At 34.5% G+C, this 23,607-nt stretch overlaps 1 protein-coding gene and 2 long non-coding RNA genes across 4 annotated transcripts; 2 read left to right on the top strand and 1 right to left on the bottom strand.

Annotated features, from left to right (window-relative positions):
* Nucleotides 1-1,547: 1,547 nt before the first annotated feature.
* On the bottom strand, nt 1,548-3,169 carry LOC149987624 (uncharacterized). Of its 2 annotated transcripts, none has more exons than XR_016507013.1 (3): nt 2,631-3,169; nt 1,841-1,952; nt 1,548-1,688 (listed from the first exon to the last, which is right to left on the bottom strand). It is a non-coding gene; the product is annotated as an uncharacterized LOC149987624 (long non-coding RNA). The 2 variants fall into 2 exon arrangements; XR_016507014.1 differs by having other exon boundaries at nt 2,482-3,167.
* A 386-nt stretch (nt 3,170-3,555) lies between these two features.
* Nucleotides 3,556-4,556, top strand: LOC149987623 (uncharacterized). The gene is made up of 2 exons (XR_016507012.1): nt 3,556-4,033; nt 4,156-4,556. It is a non-coding gene; the product is annotated as an uncharacterized LOC149987623 (long non-coding RNA).
* Nucleotides 4,557-16,176: 11,620 nt separating this feature from the next.
* LOC112293677 (fe(II)/2-oxoglutarate-dependent dioxygenase 1) lies at nt 16,177-20,765 on the top strand. Its single transcript, XM_024543377.3, has 3 exons — nt 16,177-17,890; nt 18,115-18,442; nt 19,990-20,765. Exons 1-3 carry the CDS (start codon nt 17,271-17,273, stop codon nt 20,263-20,265), a joined length of 1,224 nt encoding a protein of 407 aa, XP_024399145.1. The 5' UTR covers nt 16,177-17,270; the 3' UTR covers nt 20,266-20,765.
* Nucleotides 20,766-23,607: the final 2,842 nt, after the last annotated feature.

The following is a 23,607-nucleotide window of genomic DNA, read 5'->3' as shown; positions in this document are numbered from 1 at the left end:
TCATGTGATTTCATGTGCCTTTCGGTTAAAAAGACCCTCGTTGCATCAAAAACGTTCCCCTCCTGGTGGGCCTGAATGAAAACAAATTGGAACTGAAGCAGAGAAACTCTTCTGTTTCCTCACGGCCGACTTCTAGCCGAGTCAATGTCCTTGTTCACAAAAAAAGAACCCCTTATCCCCCGACTCGCACCTTCTCGTGATGTGTCGTATCCTCGTAGGTGCTCTGAACCTCGCCTCCCCATTCTTCCCGAACCCAGTGCCTATCATGGCATTGTCGTTGCAGGAAGCTCTCCCACCTACACTAGATAGGCCATTCCTCTTCCTCTGTTGTGGACATTCACCGGTGCGTCTCACTCTCCCCCGCCCCATTTCGTCAAAGGTCCTTTTTTGAATCCACAGGGAGCTGCATGTGTTTGAGCGTGTGCATTCTGACTGAGTGTATGAGTGAGGGAAGCAGAGTTTGCCGTGACGGTTTGTGAATTGCAGCTCACCGGGGGAAATACGGTTGCTCATCATGCTGCAACCCAGATAGGCACAGTCGCTGACCTGGACCCCACGCCAAAGCCAGGTTGATGAGAGTTCTGTCAGTGCCAATTACCGCCAATTGGTGACAATTCCTCGCGATCAATTGCGCGAGAGCCGGGCTCCGATGGGGTAAGCGCCGGTAGGGCCCCGCTTGGCGTTGATCCAACCCAATGGCGACGACGAGAGTGTGACCTACCTTGTAGCCCTCGGTTAAGAAAATAATGGATGTGGACCCAAAAAAGTAACGGAAAAGGATAGAGAGGAAGGCAAAAAAAAGTTCATTCATGCGGCGTTGCCTTTTCCTATTTTATTCGATGTCCAGCTCCAATCCTGATAAACAATCCCTTGACCCTCCAGGTGGCACTTAGCGACGCCGCCAATGGGGTGCAAGCTTTGCATAGCTGGCAATGACACTCTGGAACTCGACCCCCCCGCGTCTCCCGTTCACACCTTCACGGAGAATTAGGATTGTGGAGTAGAGTGGAGGAAGTTGCGTAGGAGGTGCCCGGGCTTCCGACGCCTTTCACTTTCCTGGCTGTCATTGAGGCAAGAGTTCAAAAGCTTGCACGTAAAAGACAGTAAGACAGTTCTTCTTCTTTTGAAAAAATATATAATAATCATTAATGAGGAAAATAAAGTTCGTGAATTATATTGAAAGTTGTCTGCTTTTCAAGCTGTCGTCTAAATGTTATCCTGAAATTGACTCGTTTGATCTCCAAATGTCTATTTAAACTGAGGTTTGATACTTTTTTTTAATAGTACGATCATTAGATCATGATATACCTTCACAAATGCATATTTTGGATAGAGCAGGTGAAGAAGGATGTAACAAAGCCGCTTATGTTATGTTCCACTTTGAATATACAACGCTCCATAAAAATCATTTCTGATGCAATGCATTCAAGAAAGGATGTTTGTTCGTGAATGTGTTTCAAAAGATGAAACTAATAATGGATAATGATGTAAATGGTATGATTGGTGAGTACAAGATTTTTATTTTCCTAACTTGTAAATAGTTAAAACATGGCCTGTATAAAAGTTTTAAGGTAGGTTTAAAAAATGCATTTTGGAAGTCTCTTTTACTTTTATTCTGTTTTACTAGAACCCTGGAGTGTTGATCACTTTCTTGACCCAAATGTAGCCTTCTTTTACATGTACTTAATCTGCAAATATAGACATAAAACACATAAAAGTTTACTTGACATGGAAATTATTCAAAAACAAACAATCAAACAAACAAACAAACATCGATATTCAAAGCTTGAATCCATCACACCTCATTTCCAACATCATTTCATTCTATTTCCAAGTATACCTTTTCCTATTTTCTATTCTTTTGTGCAAGCATTCAGGCCTTCATCTTCTTCTTCTTTTTCCTTTTCAAATGAGGAGCTCACATTACCCATAAATCTCTTTTCAACAGAAACCTACAAAACAAGACCACCCAAAGTGCTTGAAAGCCAAATAAGAAGTTCACAAGTCGCAGAGATGCTTCTTTTTGCCCGTATCTTCTTTTTAATGGACCACCTTTATTCTGATGTTACAACCGTAAACAGAACACATCCCAAGGTTGCACGTCTTTACTTATTGTATTATTATTCCCATTCTGAACAACTGCTTCAGAATCGGAAACAAATATGTATTTATACACATACATTTAAAAATACATATTCATACCATTTAACACAAAAAAACAGACAAGGAAGAATCAGTTATCAACAAAAACTACAAAAACTGTGTCTCACGGTGTATAACTATCCATCAGCAACTCAACACATCAAGTAGCTTGTTTCTACTAATAATCAGTTACAGAAATTGGAAAGATGCAGCAAGTACGTGCAATAGAAACATCTAAGCAAAACAAACACGCAATCAGTAAAAACTGTTAAACATAGCAGTTGCTAATGCTGTCGTAATTCCCACTGATTTACTATTTGGTTTTGATAGATTAAGAACCTCCTTCATGAATTTGAAGACATGCAGCCTCACATCTGTCCATGAATTTGTGAGCATCGGGTTGTTTTTGAATGAAGAAGCGGTGAGAAGTCCATTTATAGGGATTCCTGAAAATGGTGTCGAAGAACTTGGAAAGTGCTGGATCTTACGTCGAGACCGAGGCGGCGTCTCCGAACAACCCCAGAATCGAAACCCAGGGGCAATTCATCGCGCGACGTCCAAGTGCATCCCGACACAATCTGTGAAGGCGATGCTTTGGGTTCGCGGTTGGTGCACATGGCTGTTCTTCTCCATCCATGTGGCTTCAATGTTCGGAGCGTGTCAAAACTGGGTTTGTAAGCAACGAGTGCAGCTACTGTATGCAATCCAGGGGCTCAGGCCCAGAGCACACCAATTGAAACTCAGTCCCAAAAGGCGGGCCAGCTTCGACGTCCCAGCTCGGTATCACGATCTCACCAGTGCGATCGAATCATCCAGCTTCCGAAACCATCTCCCCGATCCTAATTCTAATGCGCGGATGGCACAAAATCCTGCCACTGGGGTTTACAGTGCAATTACACTCGGAGAGATCATAACAAACCAATTCGTGTGGGTATTGTTATTTAATCCTGGAAGTTATGGAAGTGGCGTAAAAACTCAAATTCCAAAGCCGCCCAAAAGAGCATCGTATCACCCATAAATGTTTTCCCATTCGGATTGGTCGTTGGAAGCGAGCGAGATAACGCTTGTCCGGCAGTGTGGCCACTTGTGATCCAGCTGCAAGCTCCCCGAGGCAATCTGCCGCGGGGACCCATTTCCGAGCGAAAGAAACGAGATTTTTCCTGGGCTCTACACGGCGATAGGAGATGATGAGATTACAGCCTTGAATGGATGTGCGTGAAGATTAATTCATCCAAAATCAGGTATCTGCTCACTCCCAGCTAAGCCAAGATGGATGAAGGTCCAATTCTGTACTGCGGCAAGAGTCCGGCATCCACTCAGCAGTCTTTCGGTGTCAGGTCCAATGAGAACGAACTGACGCTCAGACGGACGGGCGGACGGAAGGACAGATGGACGGACATTTTCTAAGGTGATTCTCTGGCCCCGTTTGCCAATTAAGATCCTGACAGAAGGGATGTGGTGGGACTCTGCCACGTGTACGTCGTAGCCGTGGTTGACTTCTGGAAGATTCCTTTTCCCGCCCTACGCATGGGATGTTGCTTAGTTCTGCTGCTGCTGCTGCTTCTGGGTCGACTTGATATTTTGTTCCATTTGTGGTGGTTCTATTTTTCTATTGTTTTATATTGTTGATGCTGGTTGGGCATCTTTGACGAAGAATGGGATGGAGATTGAGTAGTTGTTTATATATTTTTCTTTGCTGTTGTGAGACACTCTTATGGGGCAGTGACAGTGTGGGTTTTTGTTTTTAAAAGGGACCATGGCACGATTATTGATGGGGGTCCTCTCACCTTGGAGTAAGAAAGTACTCTTCCATTTTGGGTTGACTTAATGTGTGCTGGAAAGGAGTCAGTTCAGTGCAGCAAAAGTAACTGCTATGTATACTTTGGTACAGGTAAGTCCCCCCCCCCCATATGAGATTTTAGGTATCAGCAATCTCACATGCAATTTTGCAACCATACAAGCTCCCCAGTTTGAAAATTCATTTCTATGGCTTTGGTTGGGCTTCACATGCAGAGTGTGAAAAGCTGATGTATATACCTTGTGTGTCTCCATGGAGGTGGATCATGGCTTTGTGTAACCCTACCGTGGATTGTTTGGACATCATCCATGTTGACACCTCTCCACCACTTCAGGCCCAAGGCATTCAAATGAACCATGTGGCAAAGTTGGTGGAGTATACCAATTTCCCAAACCCATGTGCGAAGGTGCATCTCATTCAAGGTGTTTTGAAATGAAACTTTCCTTTTGAGGGTTTGGTGAAGATATTTGGGTGCACTTTGTCCACAAAATTAGAACATGTGTCTTGTACTTCAAACTGATAAAATAAAAAAATAAAAAAAATGAAGTCCTATGTAAAGGAGATTATATATATAATCATAAAAGAGGGGATGAAGAGCAATTGATGAAGGATGTTATATGATTTGTATTATTTTAATGGACAGTATAGAATATAGGTGTTTAGTTATCATTTGTAAATTGTGTGTGAGAGGGAGTATGTTCTTCATTATCACTCTGGTTAATTCATTTTTAGTCTACATATTAATCAAATTCGAGTTAAAGTGTAGTAAATATAATAAGATGTGCACTCAAATATGTGTGCATGCATATACAGCTTTGCAACCGAATTTTTGTATGACATGTTTATTAATATCTAATTAATTTGTGCAAAGTATGTTTAATTGTACACCAGTCATTGACTATTACAGCTTTATATTTAGGTCCTTTGTCATTGCATCCAATCCTACAATTATGTTGTTTTCCTCCACAAAATTAACAAGCATGAGAAACCACTGAAATTTGATTCAGAGGAATTTCATGCAAGTTTATGGCATTCAAAAATACACTTATGTGTGCATACATACATATGTCTGTATATATTTATACTTTCCTAAAATCAAAGTATGCAAATTTTCTGCATATTACCTAGGGAAAGTCAATGCTAATACAACACAATTGTAAATATTGAAAAAATATATTGCTTATAAATCATTCAAATGGTATTTAAAACCATGTGCTTGTAATTAATATATCACTGCACTATCATTATTGTTCTTGTAATAATATCACTATTAAACATGTAATGGCATCAACAGCATAATTTTGTTTTGTACAAAAGAGGTGTGGATCCGTTTCATTTTGTGCACCAATGAAAGCAAGGAAACACAAGAGAAATCTTAGTGGCTTTGAGTTGCAGTGATATATTTACAATACTGTATGTGGCTTTTGCAACCACTTGTGATGTTTGTTGACCCTGTATGTGTTTGTTATCTCTCTCTCTCTCTCTCTCTCTCTATATATATATATATATATATATGTGTGTGTGTGTATATGTGTTTGTATCTCTCTCTCTCTCTCTCTCTCTCTCTATATATATATATATATATATATATGTGTGTGTGTGTGTGTGTGTATATGTGTTTGTATCTCTCTCTCTCTCGCTATATATATATATATATGTATATGTATATAATTTATATTATTTGTTCAAAGCTGATCGAGTTTTGTTCTCCCAATTTGTAAATACTTAGAGTTGATACATTTCAAAAATATAAGTTGATTCAATTCCTACGCTTATTAATAATCTTGAAATATGTTCAAAGATGCAAAGTGCAAAGAATGGATTTCACTATGATGGTTATTTGCAACATTACAATTACACAAAAGATCTGTATTATAATCATATATTTTTTTTAAGCAATTGACTATATTATAATGTGAAACAAGAACTTTAAAATGTTACAGTGGAATAGGAACGGTGTGTAGCTTTATGAAGTCACACAAGTTTTCATCCAATACCCACTCAATTCAATGCACCTCAAGAGTTTTAAGACAAGCACCTCTATCTAAGCTTCTAACCTGCCCATCATGTGCTCTTTATTTTTTTTCTTTATTTATTTGTTTTTTTCTACACGTGTGAGAACCACATATCTCATGTCATTTAGAATACATTTATCCTGGTATCATTCTGATAGAGAAGTAATTGTAGACTTCTCTTCTTCTGTACTCTTGGGGGATATACAGACAATGGGAAATTTTCTTCAGTCAGGATGTCTGATGGGACATAAGGCAAGTGGTCAGTTAAGTAGGATGAGCCCAAGTCACAGACTCCTTACAAACCCCACCATCAATCTCAGCCTTTTCTGAATCACCACCACCAGCACCTTCAATAAGGATGGCCAGTGAAGAAAGCTTCGAAGTACATGAAACTGCCTGACAGGACAGTATTTTTTTATGGCAGAAACTGCCCTTGCTACCAATGCTCTCACTAGGGCAAGTGAGGGGGAAAATAAGATTATGTTTTTTATTTTTATTTTTATTTTTTCCTTTCTTCCAAGCGGTGTGCATGATGATCAGAACCCTGTAAACTCAGTGGCCCAAGCTATGTGGGCACGTGGTCGTCTTGCGTCATTTTATATGTTTCCAACCTGGAACTCACTCCTGGGTCCTCCATTGGTTCCCCAGTAGCCCAATCTCTATTGCTTGTTTCCCATAAGCTAAGCCTCCATAGTTAACTTTACAGTGCAAGTGAGACATGGGCCAGGTCCTGTGAAAAATGGCAGCCACAATAGCTAAAAGGGGACTGTGGGAGGTTCCTGTGGATAGTAGTAGAAGAGTCTAGCTGTAGATTACCTGGGATCCAGCTGGCTTAGTCAGATCCTCCAATAATCGGTCACCACGAGGCAGCCTCACAAGGGGTCACAGTTGAATGCAGGCACTGCCAAGCAAACCCCCTCATTGAATGAACTTCTCGGCTCATTAAAATCCCCGCACTGTTCACGGTTGCAACCCGGAATCCCAACCCTCATCTTCAGGGTTTGCATTATGTTCACATTCCTTTCAAATTAGGTTTTCATCCGTGTTGGGAAGCTGAGCCCACACCTTCTCCAACCCAACCCCACCCAACTCAACCCAGCGCACCCCCACATTCTTGTTCCTCTATCGGTTTGAAAGAAACCCAATCCTAAGAAAGGAAAGAGGGAAGTAGAATATGAAATCTAATTATATAAAAACACAACTCTAATAATAAAGATTCAACCTCGATGCTTAAAACCATGGGATTCTGTCGGCTAGAAAACCCAAAGTCAACTCCAGCTTTAAGCATTCTTTCCCCGCCCTCTTTTAGCAAGTTGCCAGGAAGCTACACCTAGCCCGTTATTTAAGCCTGGGGCCAAGGGGTGGTGCTGCTATTGCGCCCTTTTAAATACATGATAAATGATATTTATTTGTGGGAAGTGTTATCTGTAAGTACTCTTGGAAACTGGAACCCACTCCCTTTGGCAGGCTCCCTTTGGCTGATTCTTTCCTTTACTCTGTGCTTCTTCCACATGACGTGGGTCGTCTTTGAGTATTATTGGCTTGTTGTGAAGAGGGAACTTTTGTGCACTATTGTTCCCAATTGGTTGTCATGGAATATGAAAGAAAAAACACAAAGCATGTAATTTTTGTCTGGGATTGGGTTTTAGGGTTTGATGATGAACTTTGCGTGGTAGTCATTGGTGGGGATGGAATTGAATCCAATGTGAACACATGTTAGATATTTCAATGCCAAAAAGAAAAAAGAAAAGATATTTTTAAAGGAAGAGAAAACATGGAATAAGGCCTCATTCTTTGTATGAAATTATTAAGTTCCACCAAAGAAAAATTTTCACAAATTTTGGGAAAGTCCTTTGGCTTGCTAGATTGAGGATCGTGTCACTTTACATATTAGAAACTTAATTATAGTCTAAGATAATGGGGACATTAAATAACATGTACAAAAAAAACAACATATCCTTGCCATTAAAGCCTCTTCTAGACTAGATCGATTTAATACAATTTGGTCACTTTTGAGAGCCATGAATACTTGGTTTGTAAGGATTCAATAAAATACATGTATTTGTTTAAAAAATAATAAATGGATACTTGCTTAAGAAAATCAATACCAAAGAAACTAATTGATTATTACAAAGTATTTTAGAAAAAAATTAAAATAAATAAGAAAACTATTAGAATATTCGTACAATACTTTTGTATATATGTAAAAAAAACTTGAGTGGTTAATAGGACGATTGAAATATTTTGAGATAAAAAAAAATTGTATAAAACACAAGAACTTCTGCATGTGGAATAACTAGTAACAGGGGTCAAAGTCTTTACTTAAGTTTTGCTAAGATAGATCACTTATGCTCTTGTATTTTGCCAATAGCTACAAGTTTTAGGATCTAAGACATTATTTTGATAATTTTATAAATTATAAATTAAAAAATTATATATATATATATATATATATATATATATATATAAAAAAAGATATTATGTTTTAAAGTTAATATATAGAATTTATAATTAAAAAAATATCTTTGAATATCTTAAGATAAAAAGTTATAAATCCATTTACTATCAAGCAATAATATATTTTTATTTTCTTGATTATATAATTGAGAAATAACAATAAAAATAAAAATAAAAAACTAAAATATGAAATTAATCAAGAACAACATAATATTTCTTGTCAATCTTTCTTTATTAAATTGTTAAATTTTATTTCAAATAAGAATTATTTTGAAATATGCTATACTTTTTACACAGCATTTTGTTATGTTAAACAAATATAACTACATATTAAATCTTGAATATCATATTTTCCTAAAACTAAAAAAACATACAATGCATCATGATATAAACTTAATTAGTAGTTAAATATTACATTAATCAAATATATGAATTATATTTTTAGCATTTATATACCAATATGTTTTTTATATTCAAATAATTAGTTATACAAGAAAAAAAAAAACTATTATTTTTTATAAAAAAGCTAGAAATGTTTGTTTTGAAATGTTTTAACAATATAATTAAGGATGTTTTCTATTATTCATATGAGTATTTATCTCTATTATATAATATAATGTAATTTTAAAAAATAATAATTTTATAGTTCATTAAATTATAGATTGATTTTTATGATTAAAGTATTGTACGAATATTAAGAAAAGTAAAAAATTAAATAAATATTAGTAATTTAAAAAATAAATAAATATCCATTTTATTAATATAAAATATTAATTTTTATACAATATTAGAAATTTTTATTCTAAGTTGTATAATTATCTTATAATCTAGCCATTTAAACAATAAATTTTTTAATTGGAATTTGTACTCTTATGTTATAATCTAGCACTTTGAAATAATAATGTTAAATTATTCAATAGATATAAATATAAAAGAAATAGTTTTGTAACAATAAAATAAAATTCTTTATATTGTACTTACAAAAAACAATTATAATAAAATCTACTAATAAGATTTAAGATTTTATTAATAGATATTTTATATATGGAAATATAATTTCAAAAATATAAATTCAAAGACAATATTATGAAGTATAGGATTTTTAGTTTATTATTAAAAATCTTGTTAAAAAATTGAATATTTCAAAAATAAAAATATTACTATTATATTTTTAGAGTTAGTTTCCTAAAAAAAAATTAAAATATATTTTTTAATATTTATCTATTTTTTGGTCGATATTGACTTTAAACAAATAAATAATTGTAGTTTAATGCCAAGAATTGTTATTTTAATTCTATTTTGAAAAAATTAAATCTTATTTGATGAATACTATTAAAAAAATTGAATATTTTATAGAAATAAAAAAATATTATTTATAATATAATTTATAAAAAATAAAAGCATTAAATTTATAATTGATTTAAAAAATTAAGTAATATGCATAAAGTTTTTTAATTTATTAATTAAGATTTTTATAGAATCTAAATACTGCATGCAATTTAACTAATAAATATCAATAATAATTTTTAAAATTAAAATTTTACTTCTTAATAGTAATTATTAATATGAATTTAATAAATATTATTATAGTTTTTTGTCAATTTTTTAGGAAGGCCTCACCCTTGCTTCCATGTATATTATCTAAATATGAAGCTACATGGCAATGTTTTATAGGTCATCCAACACCTGTCCAACTTGCAAGGTAATTTTTTCACATATGTGACATACAACCAATGTTTTCTATAAGTAGCCAACATGTACAATATGTGGCTAAGTTATAAAATAAGTGGTCAATATATGTAACACGTGGCCAACTTATTTGCCAAGTTTTCAACCTATCAATCATCTACAAACATTGGCCAAGTCAAATTTGTATCTACAAAGTTTTTAAGAAGTTTTTTTGTAAGATATTATTAAAATAAATATTTTTATTTCTATCTAATTATTTTTATCTTTCTTATTAATATTGTTTATATTGATGTCTATGAATTTATTTTTGCTTTTAAGGACACATTTTACAAGGAGTAGTGATTACATATGGTGAAAGTTAGAGGTTTGACAAATTTAAATAGTTACATATTCGAATCTTTATTTTTTTTAAATTATTTGATAGGTTCTTTCAACAACTATTAGTATTCTATACTAGGAGAATATGACCACTATGTTATTTAATCATTATTGAGGTGTTCATAACTTTTTTCAAATAAATCATTTTAATCAACATCAAGAATAATTTCTATCTATAACAATACCATTAAACAACATTATATCTTGAGTTGAATCTATTGGTTGTCAATTCACTATTTATTTAATACCAAAAATATACAAAAATTACAAACAATGATAGAAGATAAAAATTAATCTTTATCTAACATATTTGCTTTGTAGCAAAGAATTTATTGCCTCTTCATCTTAATTTTGATAAATATCAAATTATGTTTTTATTAATAGAAATATTTTTTATAATTATTATATATATATATGTATATTTATATCTTAAAGGTATTATTGGATCTCCTTGTTTTATTTTAAGATTTGTATATTACAATAGTAGAACTTTGAATATTTTCAAAAGCAGTAAACAAAGGGGGTAATACAAAACATTATTAAAGGCTATAGATTGTGATTCTTGATATGTAACTTAGATTGGATGTTGAGAGTATCTCTACATTATTAATTCAACTAAAAATCAATGTAAGGCAAAAATTGATTGATAATTTAGATGAACTTAGAGATAGATGATTTAATAGAAAAATATAGGAGAATGTTAAATAGATCCAAATTTTTACTAAATCAATCCACTCATTTTAACCACCATAAAATTAAAAATGACCTTTAGATTAACTTTTCTACTATTAGATTTACAACCAATGACAACCAACCACATTGATCAAGATTACAACATTCTTTTTCATGGGTGGGTTGAATTAGGTAAAGCATGCATATATTTAATATAAACACAAGTATGGACGGAATAACTGCCACAACTATATTATATATGTATGTATGTGTGTGAATATATATGTATATATATATATATATATATATATATCACATTGAATGCTATTAGAATTAATTCTTAGCTTCAGTGATTTCCACAAACTTGTGTGAATATATTGGATATTTTTCAGCTTTCTTCTAATTCTGTAAATCTTGAATCTCAGTTTTATATGTTTCTCAGTAAGTTGGTGTTGTATAAATTTATTTCTTGAATCCTAAAAAATAACCATACTTATATTTATATATATATATATATATATATACAATGAATTTATCAGTGTGTACTTTACCGTAAATGTCCGGCAGGATCTAGTTGCTGATGACAAATGTTATTATTATTATTATTTAATTGCACAATAAAAGAATAAAAAATAAAAAAGGAATAAAAAGTGTTAGCAATATCTATTAAAAACTATGTATATTATACAGTTCCTTAACAACCTTGTGACATTTGTGTATGATATTGTTTTATCTTTTTCTATTTTAACAAAAAATGGTGTCTATATTTAAATATGTAATATTCTTCAAATGGTCTATTACTATATATCAGTTTTCAAGTATATTAATTTCTGTATGTATTTTGTGGTGTGTATATGTTTATATATACATGTGTGTATATTTTGTAAAACGGCAGTGCCATATTCCAAATAAACCTTGGTTTTTCAAGAGATGGGTTTTTTATAATTCGTGAACCAGCTTCAATTCAATATTGATTAAGTTACAATTACCCTCATTTTGAAGGGTTCCTATATTTAAATTTGGATTACAGCATTTCAAATAACTACTGTCTGAAAATAACTCAGTAGTGTTATTTTTAGGGGTTTGTTAGCAAAAAATTAACAAAGTTTTTAAATATCTGATTATTCTTTTCAAATTGTTTTTGAAAGTTCACATGTAATGGGATAAAGTCGAACAATGTTCACAATAGCATGAAATGTGTTCAAATACTAAAACTATGGTTTATGGTTTTAAAAGAGATTTAGAGCTTATATTTATTTTTTCTGGATTCTACACACAGCTCTTGCACTAATTTTCATTGCTTTAAGTGAAATTCGTTTATTTTTTGGATTTCCAAATTAAACTTTGTGATAGATCCAAATGAAATATATACACACTCACAATATATTTATATTTATTTTTTTGGTACTTCACATCTAATTTACGATAGTTTTTTTTTTTTTTTTTTTTTTTCTTTTCTTATTTTAAGAAGTGGAAGATCAATAATCAATATTGTAAGACATATGACATTACTTTACTCCCCATGCAAGGTTTAGTCACGAACCATATATTTCTGAAGGCATGTTTTCAGTATCACACTAATTTATGTAATCTTATCATACATTTGTTTATCCTTCAATAACTGTTGCAACTGAAACTCAAATTCTTACTAATATGATTGGAATATTTTAAACTGACACATTAATTGAAAATTTGTAGAAAAAATAATTAAAAAATGAGTGTTCAAATAGCGGCCTAAGATTTTTCAACCGTCATTCATGCAAAACATTACACCTTCCTTTAAAAGATGCCCAAAATCCAATGCAACCTCATGCATCCTTTCAAAATGCATAAGGCAGTAGAAGAATGCCAAACTCTAATACTCCATATTAAAATCTTTAAAAAATCTTAAAATTCACTGCTAGTACAATATGTTTTGAAACACAAATAATTATGATTTTGAGGAGAATATTTCCTTGTTGTGACTTTTTTTACAGTTAATCTTTCAAACCATAATTTTATGCTCTAGGCCAATTGATATTCTAAGAACCTGTTCACCTTCTACAATCCAATTGACATGTGAACATATATTTTATAGTGCCACATGACAACTTGATAAGCCACTACAACTGTATGGAGACTTTGGGCCACTGTAATATTCACAAGATTTTTACATTTTTTACTGCATTGTGCAAAAAGTCAATGTACAATTTAAAGGATTTTGAAGTTCCCATCTTCAGTTTCTGAAAATCCAGTCCTATCAATGTTTTGTGAATAATGTAGTAAAAATAAACCTTGTTTGACATAGTTCACTGCAATAAATAAATAAATCACAATATACATTTATATATATATATATATATATATATATATACTGGCCCTTGCTTTTATAATAGACACAAAACCATCTCCATAATTGGTGCACAAAAAATGTGTCTAATTTCAAATTTTCAAAATAATGTGAAAAATTATAAAATAATATTTTTGTGAAGGTGATAACTCAACGTTTCATCTCCTCCACAAATACCTCCCCAAAGAATCAATCTTTTTTGTGCTTTTAGTTATTTACATAGCCATGATAAGAAGACTGTTATTAATCATTGTATTATTTAAACCTTAATTAGCTCAATAGTCCATTGCTGTATTCAATTCCCTCCAAATTCTTAGTGAAAAGGGAAGCTTAATGTTAGACACCAAAAATGGAGGTAATATCTTCAATGGATGAATGGATGTTTTAGTGAATGGATTTGTGGATGAATGCATGTGCCATCTATAATTAGGGTATGTTCATGCATGTGTGCATATGGGAGAAAAAATTTATATATAGATATAATGTATATTTTATTTATATATGTGAAGGGCTTCTATATTGGGAGGAATTGTGATGTGTTCACATGTGTTCATGCATATGTGTTTACATGTGTGTGGGTATGTATGTGTATATATATATATATATATATAAATTGTATTTGAAGTGCATTGTATCTTGGGACAAAATAAGTTAGGAAAGGAATGTTTCTTCTTTTGTCAAAGACATAGATCCTTTTACACATAGCATGTTATATTCTTAGGCACAAAGATTCTGCTTATTCCTTGTCAAGTTGTTTGTACTTGAAAATACTCATGCAATCTAACTATGTTGTCCAAAATAATTGGTTCTTTGTTGGAATCTATTTCCATCTGAAATACTGAATAACCATAACAATTCTAAAGTAATGTGTTTTCCAAATTTTCAAATGTTAAAAGTCTTTTCATATTAGGTCTATATTATTTTTGTTTCAAAATTTATAATTGCGAATATTGCAACAAATTAATGCAGCTTTCGCCCTTTTTTTTCTTTTAATATATATATCAATTTTAGGAGATTAAAAATACACACATTAAACTTGTACAATCTATAGAGAGATTATTTATAAAAAATAGTAAAATACAAAGTTTGCAGTTGATGAGGCTTCAATGTTATGGTGTTGATCATACAAGTGTGGTGGAGTGCCACTCATGCTCATGTAAAGTAAAAACATATTCCAGCAATATACATATATGTATGTTCCAAATCTTTTATTTAAATTAGGCTCAAAATAACACAAAACACATTAATGTTTATTACATGACTTTTCCTGAGTATAATGCACAATCGTCACAATAATGGTGTGTACAAAGTTGTCAAAAAACTGAATAGTAATCAAAACATGGTATCACAATAACACTACTTTTGAAGATTACTTACAAAGAAGAAAGGTTATCACACAAAATAGCTTCTGTTCAAAAATCTTAGAAAGATCTAAACATAGCAAGTAACTTTTGAAGTTAAATCACTTGTAATACTAGAGGAGTTTTTCCTGATCCATAGAAAATTGATCAATTCATAAGCAAATTTAGGTTTTCTTACAAATTTAAGCAAGATAAGTGCAAGAATTAGTATTAAACTTATATTTTTTTTTAAAAAGTACTTCAACAAAGAAAGGTAATGAACAATTAGACAGAACTGGGATGGAGAAAGATGGGAAGGAGAATGCAAAATTAGAATATCTATGTAGTCCAACAAAAGGGCCAATAAATCTCGAGTGTATTAATGTTTTCACATGGAATAACTAGGGAATGAACCTCCTCCTCCCAAAAAGCAAGAAAATCAAATATCCTTACTTCCAATTGCTAGGAAATGGGGCCTCTTCCACATGGAAAAGGGAAGAAAAGTTGTTTGTTCTTTGTTCCTATCTTGGTGGCAAGCCATATTAATCAATAAGTCAAATTAAAATAAAATTGAAAGTCCTGCTACCCAGTTCGTACAAGAATCCTCGATGAGATCAAATACCATCTTGTGGGGCAAACCCAGGTACAGAATCCGGGAAAGAAACAAAATTGAAATTAACAGGAAGAGAAAGATAAGGTACTAATGTGAATAATAATAAATAATAACAATAGGACGCATGTCCACCAACTTACACAGCACTACTGCTCCCCTCCGCTGCGTAGTGGACTCACTGTTGTGCACACGAATCAAATAAAAACGTTAATCAAATCTAATATCATCTGCAGCATCGACACCAGTGGGCTATCTACAGAAGCTCCACCACGAAGACGTGACTCGTCGCAGGCCCAAGTTTGATTCTGGTCGCGTTAGGATCCAAAAAGTCAGAATTGTCATTTATATAAATATAAACTGTATGATTATGTATATTTATGTAAAAAGCTTTATTTATACAACACGGTGAGAACCCGTTGCAGTCAACAGGGGGCGCAGCAAGTTGGCAAAGATCCGATGCAAGAGTGTTCGGAGGAGACATGGATCGAACGGCTGCCGTCATTGGGTGTGGGAAGACGTAATCGCGATGAAGAGTGTGGAGGTGGGGGAGGGGACGGAGTCGATGAATTATGGACGGAATGGAGGAGTCGGCTAGTATGATATGCATCGTAAGATCCCAAATCTGCCAAATGATACCTTTCCTATCTGGACTGCTGGGAGAGACCCCCCAGGATCGGCCCCATTCTGATGCGCCTCCGCGTCTTCAAAAGGATCCCCGACCTCGCTTACTTCAACTCCATCGCATCACATCCACCATCACTTGTCCCATCGCTAACTAGCCTAACCAGCTAGCAAGCGCCTGCGCGGCCCCGGCGATGAACAGTGTCCCATTGCTGTTCGATCGCACATCAGAACTCTTTTCTAAGGGATCAGCCTTGCTGATCGGTTTTAACCATTTTTATTTTTTATTTTTTTTCCCTTTTTCTTTCATAACTTTTTTTCCTTTTCCTTCTCGAAACCAACCTGTGTCTTGTTTCGCGTAGTCGACACCCTCTGATTGCCAGCAGCTAGAAAGCTCCGCGACCGTGGATTGTTAGCAACCGTCGCGGTGTACGAAGTGAGCAGATCAGTGATTCATATTCTCGTTGGAATTCCGAGTGGGATAGTGAGAGACCAGGGCAGCGGCTTGGGTTCGTTCTAGTTGTGTCATTTGTGTGCTTGCCACTGTTTGATGGTCAGTACATCGCCTTAGCTTGCAGTCCGCGTGTTGATTTTTCCTTAAGCGTGCTAGGTTACTGCCCTCAAGGCGGATTCGCTATGCAGAACTGAAAACTAAATTAACACATTCAACAAGCTCAGCATGAATCGTATCTTCTTCTACGCAACCTGGGCGGAGGCTTTCAGAAACTCCTAAAGTGTTCGTCGAAGTTGCGCACTGTTTTTTGCTCTCCCTGCGAGTACTCCACATTGCCCAGAGATTTATTTTAGCTTCGTTACTTTGGGCTGCCGTTCTCCTACTCATCCAAGGTTAGAGATGCTAGAATAGAACACTAGAGAGTAGACTAACTGCAACTTTTTCGTATAATACCTGGACCTAGTGAGATCGAAGTCTTCAGTACAGGTCTTCCAACTGAGTTACGAATGCTTGTGACCAGAATCACAGCTTTGAACTTTAGACTCTGAAACAATTGCATTCTAGTGCATCAACATGTAACGGCAAAATTTTGGGCTTGAGCTCAAGGCTTTAACTTGTCAACTATCTGGTTGGAGACAAGGTGTGTTGTCAGTCAAATTTGTAGAGGTAGTAAGCGGGAGTTGGAATTGAGGAAGGAGATGCAATAGTACCCAAATTGGTGAGCTGATATTTGTGCGGAAGCGATTACTATTATCAACCAACATGCCAGTTGCGCAGCCTTTACACCCGTCGCATCACAAGTCGCTCATGCACGAAGCTCCAAACCATTTTAGAACACTGGCGCCGAGGAATGGCCTGCACCGAGGGCAAAGCGACAATTACAGTGGGTTGCGTCCAGAAGCTGTGAAATCTAACCTGCTAAGAGGCGCTAGCGCTGATTTGTCCGAGTTCATTTGGCCCAAGGACCAATGGCCCTCCGTGTCTCACAACGACTTCCACATGGCACAAGAGTTGCCCACCGTGGACCTCTCAGACCTGCACCATGGCTCCGAAGAGAGCCGAGAGGCGACAGCAAAATTGCTAGTGAAGACGTTCTCCGAATGGGGATTCGTGCAAGTTATCAACCACGGGGTGCCAACGGAGGTCATCGAGAAAATGCAGAACCAAGCACGGAATTTTTTCGATTTGCCACTGGAACAAAAGGAGAAGGGCGTCGCGTCTAGCACCAGCAAGCACGAAGGCTTTGGTTATGGCGTTGAAAGTGGGTTCTACTACGCTGGCAAGCCGTGGATCGATCGGTTTCAGTGCCGATGGAGCCCCGTGTGCGAGATTCGTGAGCCCGTCGAGAAGGTGTTCAGCCCCACTGACGCCGAGGAGTTTAGGTACAGATTTCTGGCATTGTTGTGCTCCTCCCGCTCGAAATTAAAACCCGTTTACTTTCTTGGCTACGTGTTCGATGTGACACATGTTCTCTGAAGGTTGCCAAGTATTCTACATCGATCCCGCACATTGTCACTTTAACACTACAAATTATTTTCTGATAGTTCAACTCATTTAATCGTGGATTTCTAACACTGTATGCCTATCGCGTATTCATATCATGCAGCACCAGCATAGAGGACTACAATGGCCGACTGGACAAGCTTGCAATGCAAATTTTGGAACTAACCGCACAGGGTCTCGGCCTTCCCTCTGACACGTTCATCAAGCCCTTCAACGGCACAGCTGGTGACTGCATTGCCCGCATGAACTACTATCCACCGTGTCCACTTTCCTCTCTTACTCTGGGACTCGGTGCTCATACAGACCCCAACCTCTTGACCATACTGAGCCAATGTAAAGTCGGCGGATTGCAAGTCTGCAAAAATGGCACATGGATTTCAGTGAAGCCCAAACCCGACACGCTCATTATCAACATCGGAGACACTTTTGAGGTAGAAATGCTTGCTTCTTTCTGTTATTCGTTTCATGTTTCACAAGGGCGGATGATGTAGAGCAAACGAAGGTTGTGTTTCCATGGCGCTACTCAGTCACCAACAAACCTCGATAGCTTGGTGAATCATTTCGAATTTCGGTATCTTAGATACAAGCTCAGAACTGGATCGTTTTCTTTCTCGATCAAGAAGGATGGTCACTGTGGATTGGTTTGTTCAAGCGGGTGGAGGCCAGTAGCGATTCGATGCTTGTGAGAGTTGCTTGTGGCCAAGTTGCGATCTGCAAACTGAAACCCGCTACCCTTCGCCTGTAGACACCCTGACTGCCTGCCACCCATACCCCTCAAACATCGGCTCCTGTAGATTATGACGTGTCGACTCGTGTCAAGTTTCAGATGGTTAGGCTCCACCTGCCGCACAATGTCCGGGGAGAAATCTGAGTCTGACCAGCTAACTTTATTACTTCCAGTAACGTTCCGTGCATCTTTTTGGCCTAACTCAGTTAACGCCTCTGGCTAGTCTAAATGTAGAGAGTTATCGAGAGTTGGGTTTGTTTCCCTCTTTAGTGCCTTAGAAAGTCATCCACCGTGAATTGTTTCTCCTTGGATAGTAGGTCGCTGCGTATTCACACAATTCGTTTCACTGGTTGAATAGGTACAATATATTTCTTATTGTCTTGCTGTGGATGTGAGTTCGTGAGTGCCCCTCATTCTTTCCTGACGTAATAATAGAAAGAGAGTTGAGTTAGCAACTTCCTCGTAGTGGACTACTTCCACTAAGAGGAAGCGATTCTTTGGATATAGCATTTTGTGCGTGGTTGCGGTGGTGGAAGTTTGGGTCCGAGGTCACGGGATATTTTGTGCTAGTGAGCTAACTTTGCGGAGAGGAGCAAGGTTGGTAACATTCTCGGCCACGAATAGGGTGGATTGGTTTCATGTCCACGTAAGAAGACAGCCATGGATGCACTTTGGAGTGCAATGTTGGCCTCGTTTCCCTGGGCCCACTGGTTATCTTTATAGCCTGCAGCTTCCTGTCGATCAAATCTAGTTCGGCAGCTGTCGATGCTTCTGTCGATTCAACGCACTCTTGCTGATTTTCTCAAATATAGTATCCATACCTTGGTTGCCTTTCCAACGTCGTCCGAGGCATTCCAGTTGGGCAGCCCGCGAGCAGGTCCTGCGAAACCTCCAGGCAACCTCCATTCGTCTACCACTTGCTGGTGTGGATCGCATCTTTGACTTGTGATTGTGGTTCGGAGTGGGAATCGAGAAGATCGTTGTCGCTCTGTGATAATTCGAATTTCAGATGAAATGAGAATTTGTTCCAACTTGCGTCAGATTAGTACTCACTTGGCAATGGCGACAAGTGGTTTTTAGAACAGTTATTTGTCCACCTTCGTCTACCAGACGGAGTTGGTCCTTTCTAGTCATGGCATATTCTCGCCACCCCATGTCATTCAGTCATGGTGCTGCTCGCACAACCAGGTTCAGTGCCCAAAACTGCAAACCTTACTGATTCTGATCATTCTGCTCTGTGGATGGTTCCAGGCATGGACAAATGGACGGTTCTGTAGTGTGGAGCACCGCGCTGTTGTGAACGAATCTGAAGCCAGGATGTCACTGGTGTATTTCGCCTCACCTCCCTCCAAGTCCGTTATTCAAATCCCGGAACAGCTCATCACCGCGAAGCATCCCTTGCGCTTCCGGCCTTCCTTCACATGGGAAGAATACAAGAGCCACTTGTTCAAGAGGCACGTTGGAGGCAACGGCGTCAAAACCTCGAAAGAATGGTTGCGATTACCCGCACCCACCTCGCACACATAAACAGCAACTGCAACTGAACACTTTCACTCTCATTCTTTCGGAACCTGATTCATTAGCACCGGTGCTTAGGAAGTGGCACATACAACTCCTCAAATCGATGAATACGAACCCATTTCGGCTTTACGGTATTTGACATGGACTACTACTCTTCTGTCTTATTTTTTAATTTTTTTTAATTTTTTCTTTTTTCTTTCTCAACTCCTTTTCCCTCACCAACCGTAGCCAGGTCCTTCATCATGCACATATTCAACTTTGTACACATGCACGTTGCTAGATTCTTGTTCCCTAGCAGGCAAGGTTCCGAAGAGCTGCCAAGCTTTTCCTCCGAGGTAGAGGCACGTACCGGTAAAAAGAAACAACTCTAGGCGATTAGCAGGGCGTCGGCACCACATGCTGTGGCTGCTGCCGCCTGTGTTCCTTCTTTTTAGCTGGTTAATTTTGGGTGACCACGAACTTATTGATCTTAATGCAAACGCTTCCACGTTGTAATCCTTCCTTCACCGAAGCTCTGTGAATCCACATTGTACTCATTCTTCTTCATTAGACTCTTAGTGTGGTCAAAAACAAAAGATTACCAAGATATCTTCATTCTTTTACAATTGGGGACTGGATTTGCTCTATGATGTTGGTTCTTTTGCATAATTTTGCCATGTTTTTTTTTTAAATTTGTTGCCGTGTGTCTGACACTCACATCTTGAGAAATATGATAGACGGAGTTAATCCTTTGTATGTTCAACAAATAAGTAAGGGACTGAACCATGAAGTTCTTCCTAAATACATCGTAAGTATTATAATACGATAAGATGTGTAGTAATAGGTTGAGTAGATGTTTAGTATCATTTTTGAAATACTTAATGTTGTAATGAGTTGAAAGCATGTGGGTATATGCTTCAAGAGTATGTTTTACCTTTGAGTAAATATTTGGGATTGTTAAGTTGAACTGCCTGAAAAAAAAACATTATAACTTTGATGTTATAAAATAAATATGCTGATTTCTAAAAATGAAGTATTTGTTTTGTGACAGGAAGTTACAGTTTTTATTTTAACTAATATTTTCTTACCACCACATACAACTGTTTTTGCCCATGTCAGCATCATGCATCAATGCGTATGACTTGATTTTGTTGCACCATATGAATAAGAAACAAAAATTGCTATTCAAATTTGTGAATCTTAAATGAATAGAATTTTTGTTAATTATTAGTCTAAATTCTCATTTCATTTAAGTTACACAAATTTGAATAGCAATTTTTGTGTTCTTGATATAAAAATACTATAAGCAAATTTATGCTCATATTATTTTAATGTTGAAGTAAATTAGAAAAGAAATATTCTTAAAAATTATAATTACATAAAATTACAATTGGTATACAGTAGAAATACAAATTTTGTTTTTAAAGAAATACAATAATTTTAAAATTTATTATAATATATTATTTTTCTGAAAATTTATAATTTATCTTTTTATTTTATATTTAAGTTTTAAAAAAATATTTAAGTTTTAAAAAAAATTTATATTCAATTTTCTACATGTGAAAATTTGAAATTTTAATATAAAATTAATATAATCCATAAGCTCTCTATACATTATTTTTTCCATATATAAATAATAAAATAAAACTTATGATTTTATATTATCATATTAGTAGATTATTTGTAACTAGATATGTTTTTGTTTAAATATATATGTTTAACTATAAAAATAAATTGCATTGCTATTTAGATCTATTTTATTAGATGTCTTGTCTTTTAAAATGGAATGATCTAATACAGATTAAATAAAAAATGTTGTATATATAAACTCATTATTTAACAGATGTTAAAATAATAGTGTGGAATGTGATAAATTATGTTAAAGCCTTTTTAGTTCTTTAACCTTGTTTGGGTCATTTTTATGTAGAAAGTTCTTTTAACATATCAATTTATAAGTATTTAATGTGAAACGTTGCCATTGTATAGACAAAAAGAAATCTTAGTATTGCAAGATTTTTTGTGTGGATGAGAAAAAAAATGTGTCATTTTGTGTGTCATTATTATCATTATTATTATCATTATTTTTAAGAAAATAATTAAGAAAAAAATAAAATTATTTTTTTCGGTTCAAAAACATATTTGTAAGGTATTAAAGAAATTTACATACAAATGTGGATGGTTTTTGAACGACTCATAAAAACTAATAAAATTTTCTATTTTTGAATTAAAATAAGTTAGGAGGGGACATTAAAATATCAAATATCTTAAGTGTAAAAATAAAATTCTAATTACAAAAATTATCAATTGATATGTTAAAATATTATGCATATTGTTCTAATGGTATGTAAAAGAGTAAAATTTTGGAAGTTCAAGTATGTAGACTTTGAAATTAAAAACCAAGACCTAGCATTGTTGAAGACAAATTTAAAATCTTAGATATGATTAAAAATAGCATATATTATGATATAATTTATGGAACCAATTCAAAATTATTGATATATATATATATATATATATATATATACATATATATTATTTTAAAACCTTGTTAAATTTTCTACAGATAGATGTATAGGATTATTGTCTATTTTGTTTGTATTCATATTTTTATGAAAAAATAATTTATATTTATCTAATATAAACTTGATACAAGGTTCTAGTTAAAAATCTATAGAGTAAGGAGATGGGTTTTACAAAAAATTAAGTAGAATCTCATTTAGATATTAATGGTAATAATATATATCTAAAAAAGATGCTACTTAATTTTAAAATAATAATTTACTACTAAAAATAATTTAAATACAAAGAAGGATTATTGAATGCAAGAGAGAAGTTAAGATTAACCATGATCTTTTTTTTAATGATAAAGAGTTTCTTTAATGGATTTAGATGCTTACAAGAAAAATATAACTTTTACATATATTTCTTATCTAAATAAGCTTTAAAAATAAATTGAAGATCATGAACTTCTTACAATGATTATCTTTTCTTGGGATATTTATTATTAATTTTTTTTTGTGTCAAATGTTTTTGCTTGATTGTTGTTTATAGATTTGAATCTGATAATTTTAGTAAGGTAAGTCTATTATAGGCTTTAATTACTTTAAGAGCAAAAACATTTTGAATACATCAGATAGTATTCTCAAAATATACAAGATGAAGTCATAATTGATATAGATTTTGTGTTTAGTTCTTGTTACCAAGTTTATTAAAACAATATAAAGTTTCTATCTATCATCTAATTTTAATTATAGTTAAAAGCTTGGATGTACCAGATTCTTATTTCTAGTAACTTTATTATATGAACTAATAGTCTGACTATTCTATATATTTTTTAGTGTTTCTGTTAAGATAATTTAAGCAGAAGTT

This window comes from Physcomitrium patens, chromosome 16, assembly GCF_059467195.1.
Source record: "Physcomitrium patens ecotype Gransden chromosome 16, ASM5946719v1, whole genome shotgun sequence".
Lineage (NCBI taxonomy): Eukaryota > Viridiplantae > Streptophyta > Bryopsida > Funariales > Funariaceae > Physcomitrium > Physcomitrium patens.
This window is presented reverse-complemented; position numbering and strand designations above follow the sequence as displayed.

Bases quoted from the DNA above. Each gene is read 5' to 3' on its own strand.
- LOC112293677 (XM_024543377.3), top strand. From the start codon at position 17,271: ATGCCAGTTGCGCAGCCTTTACACCCGTCGCATCACAAGTCGCTCATG. The intron at 17,891-18,114 runs GTACAGATTTCT...CATATCATGCAG, and splicing joins ACTGACGCCGAGGAGTTTAG to CACCAGCATAGAGGACTACA. The intron at 18,443-19,989 runs GTAGAAATGCTT...GGATGGTTCCAG, and splicing joins ACATCGGAGACACTTTTGAG to GCATGGACAAATGGACGGTT.